Source organism: Plasmopara halstedii, assembly GCF_900000015.1.
Source record: "Plasmopara halstedii genome assembly, contig: Scaffold_323, whole genome shotgun sequence".
NCBI lineage: Eukaryota > Oomycota > Peronosporomycetes > Peronosporales > Peronosporaceae > Plasmopara > Plasmopara halstedii.
The window spans coordinates 1589352-1596663 of record NW_020187244.1 but is presented as its reverse complement, the minus strand read 5'-3'; the positions used below and the strand labels follow the sequence as shown (position 1 = coordinate 1596663).

Sequence of the window (7312 nt, the reverse complement as noted above, 5' to 3'; positions counted from 1 at the left end):
ATTCCAGCATGGTAATATTGTCCAATAGGAATGTAGGATTGAGATAAGACATGTAAAAGTTGATCTTATGCAAAATTTGGCGTGATCGTCTTCTGCGTTACGGCAAGCAGTTGGTGACCACGTCACAGAGAAATAGTACAAGAAGATTAACTCATCACTCATTTTTAATTCCCAAGTCAATCCATGTAGCCTCGCTTTTCGCGAGACTAGCAACGTTGACTACCGCGACTTGGCGCTAGGTGAGGCGAAGATGATCGGAACAGTCGTAGTGTCCAAAAACGTATGAGCTGGCGAATTAGCTACGGACGTTTTTCGCCAATTACTTGAAGACATGCGTGTTGATTAGGCACGAAGTCTTACTCAGTCAGCGAAATGAAATTTTCCCGCTGCTAGATATTCCGTCGACAACAACACGCTTATCCTGTACCAAGCAGTATTTGTATTCAAAGCGCTGCACTTGGCGTAGAGCAAGCTTAGTTGACGCGTCCACTCCCATTGCAGCAACGGTGAGTTTGTGTGTATTTGTCAGAATGTAGGCTGAAAGATTCTTGGACATGAATTTCACACTATGAAATAATTTTTCGCTACATTTAAAGAACGTGAGTCCTAAAGATTAATATTTCAAAACGCTTTGTAAGAAGAAATCAAAATTTAAATGACAATGTTAAACAGCTATCGCTTTCACTATTGCTTCGAAACAGGATAATGGCATTAGAAATGAGATTTGTACCGTGATATTGTAATGCAGGCAAATTATAGTAAAATGTCGATAGTTGTTTCAATAAAATGAATGTCATTAAATTACCGCCGACAATTATTGACACAGCGTTTTAGCCATGTCGTCCGCCACGCCCGCACAGGTGCTGAAGGACGTACAATTCGAAGAGAAACTAGCAGATGTGGAGGCACGTCTCCCGGCTACGTTAGCTCTAGCCAAAGAAGGCTCTTTGGTCAAACGCAACCAGATAAAACGCAAACTCTACCACGACAGCGAGCTCATTCGTATCCAGCTGGAGGAGCACATGAATGAGTTAGGCATTGAAAGTCAGTGGCTTACAGCTCCAGAAATGAAGGACGCAAATGCAAAGTTGGATGCTGTACGCAAGCAGCTGAAGCTGGATGTTTCTCCAGTTAGTTCCTCGCCTTTGGAGAAAATCTACATGGTCGTGCGTATGCTTACTATGGTGCTGGTGCTTGTGGGCTGGCTCAGCTGTGTCACGGTGCTTATACCACTAAAATGGTTCACGCCATTGCTCATAAAAATGGGCGTGAAAAAGAATTACTTGCCCATGGATATTGTTTCTTGGGGTACTGCTGCTATGGTTTGTGTCACAGCTTGCACTCAAGTTAAAGCTGAAGGGGTGGAGAACTTAATAAACCTAAAAGATTCAGTCGTCTGCATGTTTAGGTGAGACTTGTGGTGTGATGGAGCTGATGAGTAAACTAATTCGGAATTTCTTGATACAAGCCACTCGTCCAATCTTGATGGTTTTATCGTAAACGGATCGTCGCCGGTTGCCTTTAAGTTCGCTGCTAAAAAAAGTATTTTTCTTGTGCCATTTCTCGGCTGGTCTTCTCGTTGGGGCTTCGACTTTGTGGCCATTGATCGTTCTAATCGGTATGTTCTTACTTAAAATGACAACAATGGTACAATCGGTAAATTATTGAATATGAATGCTTTAAGTAAATCGGCGCTCAAGAGCTTAAAGGAATTGGCAGTGTCAGTTAATGAGCGTGGCAACTCAGTTTGCATCTCACCCGAAGGCACGCGCTCAAAGGACGGTCTGGTAATGTGGGACTTCCTTTCACTACATTTCTACGGTACATTTACATCTTTGGTTGCTGTAGCTGCAAGAATTTAAGAAAGGGCCATTCTACTTACGCGAGGATACGAAAAAAAATGTTATTCCCTCCATCGTTTTTGGAGCGTACGAGCTGTGGCCTCCTGGACGATTATTCAGTACCCCTGGACACGTAAGTTGCACGCAAGTTTTGGTGGGTTTCATCTAGAAGTCCTCATTGTTTATCATGTTAATTATCTGCAGACATTGGTACGTTATCTGCCTGAATTTAAGCCTGATACGAAGCTCAATCGCAATCAGAACCGGTTGGCATTGCGCCGCATCTACTTAAAAGCGTTTACGGAGGATGTCCCGGACTACATTGGCACACGTGTGAGCACCAATTTCATCTTGAAAAATATGTTATACCACTATCTATCTTGGGCAATTACGTTCAGAGTGACAACGTGGACTTTCACAATGATCAGCTACGTTTGTTTCTTAGTTAACATCACATACGGCACATTCCTATTGTTCTCGCTAGTCATGATAGCGGCGGGCGAAGTCCTCATGTTTTGCACCTGCTAAAGTTTATCTTGAGACAAGGCCAAGCGCAGCACTCAATTGTCAACCTGCAAGCGTCATGCATCATATCGACGCCGTGACATCAATAGTGCGTTGCCTTGTTCCGTGAAACCATAAACTTAACAATATACATTTCGCAATCTCCGATCAAAAAGAAAGCAGGATCATAAATTAATTGGCTACTAGCTAAGACAACGTTTTTTTCTTGTTTTTATTGCCCACTTGCGTTCTTTCGCGGTCCTCCATTATCGCGTGTAGCGCTTCTGCTGGTGAATAGATGGACGAATAGGATGCCAGACGGTGACGATCGACTTTAAGCTGCTCCTCTGCTGTTAAAGCCGACGTCGACTGATCGACTAACTTTCCAACCCTCTCAGCTGCTGCCTCTTGTCGCTCGCGTTTGCGCTTGCGCACACCGGCATTACGTATCCTCACTGGTGCTGTCCGCGGCTCACCCCAGCCTGTAAGAATATTGCCCTCCAATAACGTGTCACGCAAAAATTTATCCTCAAGCTCATAAAGTTTTCGGCCCTGTTCGATCCAATCGCTTTCCTCTACTTGCAACTTTTCCTTCAGTGCGCGCAGCTTGGCGTCGAGCTCTTTGTTACTCATCGTCGCCATTTTGAAATAAAATGGAAAATAGGCTTAATAAAACTGGTCTTTATCGATGATAAATGTCACTTTTTCTACAAAACAAACTTTTGTAGTAGCCGCCAATCTCGAGAAACAACCCTTAGATTCAAAAAGCATATATATAAAATTTGCTATTAGAACATTAAACTTTTATAACTGCAAATGTTCCCTACTTCGACCATGCAAAGTACATCTTGTCTAATAGTTCAACCTGTTCGTCTTACGCTAAAGCTGCACCAATAAGATGTTCACCATCATCGCTACTGTCATCGTCATTTTCATCGTCATCGTCGTCATCGTCATCATCGTCATCATCGTCGTCATTGTCGCTAGAATTATCATTTGATTCATCAGAAGGTTGATGGACTTCAAGCGCTACGTTTGCCTCATTCACTTCTTCTGCGCTTTGCACACTTACTATAGGCTCAACATCGTTAGTAGGGGCCGACACAGCTTTTAAAACTGCAGGATTCTTTGAGCCTTCTTTTGCCGCTTCCTGTTGTGTCATCAACGCGAAAGGAGGACGACGCAAACACCGCCGCTTGTTAAACCATCGTCGCAATTGAGTCATGCTCACGTCTACTGTTTGTTTCTTCAGGTCGCGCAGCGGTGAAGTATTCAGCTGAACCAGATAATTTTCCATTTCCTCTTGTGAAGGTTTGTACTTTTGCTGAAACCAAGCCTCGAGTGCTGTCAGTTGGTCCATTGAAAACTTCATAGGGCGTAAAACGCGCCCCTTCTTTTCTTTCGCGCGTGGCTTAGCTGGTCGCGCACTTGCCTTGGTTTTCTTACTAGGCGGCTCACCAGGTAGAAGTAGCGACGAATCATCGTCGAAAGCGGCAGAGTTACCTTCCAAAGCATTTAAGTTTATCGTCTTTTTACCTTGTGAACTTGGTCCTGGGCTCAGCGCTGGACTTACTGGAGCAGACAATGGCACATCCTCATCAGCGTCTTCCTCCACGACAGTGCGACGGCTCATTCCTAAGTTCTCCATAAGTGCAACGGTAGCTTTGCGAAGCAGCGTTGGCTTCGTATATATCTTTAAGATCTGCTTCAAATCAGCAACCAGACCCGACTGAATACGTACGTCAAGATCAATTTTCATAGCCCGCAACAAATCGACTACTTGCTGTAATCCATTTGTCACAGTAGTTGTTTTAGGCTGTTCCATCAAGCTACGCAATCGATTTTGTAAAGCCATCACTTCAAGCACGGTAGCGTGTTTCACCATGTTGGCATCATCAAGATCTGCGTCTTGAATGCGCTGCCGCTTGCCACGACAAAAGACGTTGTGTCCGTGCATGTCAGCTGTTGTTGGCACAGAGTAAGATGCTGCAATAAACGATCGAATATTATTCGGCTGAGTGAAAGCATTCACTGCGGCATCAAAGAGGTAGCTTTGTGCACGCACGCGATCCACCTCCTTGACAAGCTCATTGGGGTCGACCGAAGCTCGTAGCTGAACAATCCTTTGCTCTAATCTTAAATCAATCTCCTCCTCCGCAGCTTGAGTGTCATGTCCTGCTTCCACCGCAAGTTTTACATAGCGCATTCGTTCGCGGAAGCGGCGGCGTTTAAACCAGTCTCGCACGTGAGCCAGTGACAGACCGCCAATTTGAAACGGGTTTGCGTACGGCCGATAATTCAGAATCGTACGCATGAGTGTTAGCTCGTCAAGAAGTGGGCGTGGGTAGGAATAGTACCATTCCTGCAGCTTCTGCACCTGAAGGGGCATATAAAGTCGTCCAAAGGCAGACGATGAGCGGCCGCGCTCTTGAGCAATAGCCGTGGCTGTTGCAGCCGCTGCACTGGCCTGCACCGCCGCCTCCAGGGCCTGGAATGTGCCTATTTGCAATGATACTTTCGAAACTAAGTTAGCCTCTCCTTGCATACTAGTTGCTTGGATAATTTCACCCATTTCCCTGAGCCGCTCTATGGAAGCTTCAATTTTTGCCAGCATGCGGTCCGTCTGATCTTCGGCGGCCTCATCGGTCTTGGATGAGTGGTGGTTACTAGTCGTCGTATCAGTTGTAGTGGCCAGTGTATGACTTGGATTGCGTAGCGGTAGCATAGCCATAGCTTGTCCACACGAACAGCCGGTGCTACCTTGACCCGGTCCTCTCCCAGAGCGCAAGCGAGACTCGGCACGGGTCTCGGCCAGGCTCTTGATCTCCAAGAGCAAGCTGTCACAGCTCGTGAGCATCTGTGACGTCTTTGCAGTGATACTTTTATTGTATGTCTTCCCAGCATCAAGTGACTCGCGTACAAGTTTGGCCACCAACTCCACGGCCGGATTGAGATCCACGTCCTGCCAGGCTGCGTGCTCCAGCTGCTCGTCTTCTGAGTCTTCGTTATCACTTACACCGCCTTCTTCAGGATCTGCTGCCACAGGCAAAACCGCCGCTTTGGCTTTAGCCATATCTGTAGGCAAGTCCTTACAAATAAAGTTCATCTTCATGGCGCTCATGATAAGAAACGCCCTGTTGGTCGGCGTACATCAAGCAACATTATAATACTGCTGCAACGTAAGCCAATTTTAAAAAAATACGGTAAGTGGCTAGAATGACGCATCTGGAGCATGTTTGTGCACTGGATGGCCACAGCGAGCGCGTGTGGCACGTATCCTGGCGATTTGATGGTAAATTACTCGCGTCCTGCAGTGGAGATCGTACCATTCGACTCTGGGCCGCCAACAATACTGGATCTTGGGAATGTACGGTCATTTTGGAAGATGCGCAGAGTCGAACCATTCGAGCGTGCGAATGGTGCGTATAATCTTGTAATCACTTGGCATGTATACTGACTATTACGTTGTCGACTTTAGGTCTCCCGATGGCCGTTATCTTGCGTCTGTGAGCTTTGACGGGACCACCGCAATATGGGAAAAGCAGGGTAATTCGTACGAGGTCATTTCCAGTCTCGAGGGCCATGAAAGCGAAGTCAAGAGTGTGGCTTGGAGCCCCTCAGGTGCCTATCTAGCTACGTGCAGCCGCGACAAAAGTGTCTGGATATGGGAGGCGGACGCTGACACTGACTTTGAGTGCATTTCGGTGCTTCACGGCCATATGCAGGACGTCAAGTTCGTGACCTGGCATCCGACCGAAGAGCTCCTTATCTCGGCAAGCTACGACGATTCTATTCGTATCTGGGCCGAAAATGATGATGACTGGTACTGTAAAGAGACATTGACAAGTCACACATCCACAGTGTGGAACGTTGCTCTGAGTCCAGATGGCATGCAGATGGCCTCGGTCTCTGACGACGCAGATGTGATCGTTTGGCAATACAATGTCAATAGCAAGGAATCAGAAGAAAACGGAAGGTGAGATTAGTTAAAGATTAAAGACGCTTTTTAATCTTAGCTAACAGTAGGTTGTCGTGGATGCCATAAGTTCTAAGCAGTGGAAGCAAGCGTTTAAGCTTCCGAAATGCCACGACCGCACCATTTTCAGTGTGGACTGGTCCGTACAGGGTGACTATCTTGTGACAGGAGCGTCCGACAATGCCATTCGCATATTCCAAGGCCAGCCAAAGGGCAGACCCACATCGTTTGACCTTCTTATTGATCAGAAACAGGCTCATACAAGCGACGTAAATTGTGTGCGGTGGAGTCCACAGCTGCTAGAAAGTGGCGACAAAAAGATGCTGTTGCTTGCCTCGGCAGGCGATGACGCACTCGTGCGCATTTGGAATATGACTATTTAGCCGTTCATCATGACGTTATTATAACATGGGGACAAAAATGATATTGCAGAATTTGTTTTTTCTTTTCAAGAACTGATATTAAAACGTAGGTAAGGTGCAGGCAGACCTGAACAAATCATACTTGGTTCTTGTAAAAAACGATGTCAGTGACCTAAAATACGCTTCCTTAAGCGCTAAGCTACGGCAGCCCCGCTGCACTTGGTAGCACTTGTAGTCAATCTACACCTGAGTCGTTTCGACTGATCCTCTGTGAGGATGGAAGAATTTCCTCTTTGCCCCAGGACATGCAGAATGGGTTTAACAAGCTGATGTCCTTGCCTGGCCCTGAAGGCGTGCAACACCTTGTAGCACAAGGTCCCGAGGCAATCGGTGCACGTCTAGAGGGCGTTTTCAAATTACGAAAACGCGCTGCTAGAGCTCCTACAGCAGAAGATGTCTGCATCGTTTGCGTCTATGACGCCACCGTCAGTGACCCCGCCCTAAGCCGCTCATGGTGAGCGTTAAGATCTTTGAGGGAAGGATAGAGAGAATCTCCTGCTCTGGTTGAGAGAGGTTAAGATGGCCATCGCATCCGCCATGCTCGACAACGCGTGGCGCAAGCCATCTTT

General features: G+C 46.6%; 4 protein-coding genes across 4 annotated transcripts; 2 read left to right on the top strand and 2 right to left on the bottom strand.

Annotated features, from left to right (window-relative positions):
* Window positions 1–836: 836 nt before the first annotated feature.
* Window positions 837–2290, top strand: PHALS_08815 (1-acyl-sn-glycerol-3-phosphate acyltransferase; the record flags this gene model as incomplete). Its single annotated transcript, XM_024724232.1, has 6 exons — window positions 837–1408; window positions 1469–1618; window positions 1685–1787; window positions 1849–1974; window positions 2046–2174; window positions 2240–2290. The coding sequence occupies 6 exons, from the start codon at window positions 837–839 to the stop codon at window positions 2288–2290; spliced, it is 1131 nt and encodes a 376-aa protein (XP_024575130.1).
* A 262-nt stretch (window positions 2291–2552) lies between these two features.
* PHALS_08814 (Histone H4 acetyltransferase, NuA4 complex, Eaf6) lies at window positions 2553–2987 on the bottom strand (the record flags this gene model as incomplete). The annotated part of the gene is made up of 1 exon (XM_024724231.1): window positions 2553–2987. The coding sequence occupies one exon, from the start codon at window positions 2985–2987 to the stop codon at window positions 2553–2555; it is 435 nt and encodes a 144-aa protein (XP_024575129.1).
* Window positions 2988–3197: 210 nt separating this feature from the next.
* Window positions 3198–5466, bottom strand: PHALS_08813 (ptype atpase; the record flags this gene model as incomplete). The annotated part of the gene is made up of 2 exons (XM_024724230.1): window positions 3198–3224; window positions 3418–5466. The coding sequence occupies 2 exons, from the start codon at window positions 5464–5466 to the stop codon at window positions 3198–3200; spliced, it is 2076 nt and encodes a 691-aa protein (XP_024575128.1).
* A 95-nt stretch (window positions 5467–5561) lies between these two features.
* On the top strand, window positions 5562–6704 carry PHALS_08812 (WD40 repeat protein; the record flags this gene model as incomplete). The annotated part of the gene is made up of 3 exons (XM_024724229.1): window positions 5562–5764; window positions 5824–6321; window positions 6392–6704. The coding sequence occupies 3 exons, from the start codon at window positions 5562–5564 to the stop codon at window positions 6702–6704; spliced, it is 1014 nt and encodes a 337-aa protein (XP_024575127.1).
* Between the last annotated feature and the right edge of the window lie 608 nt (window positions 6705–7312).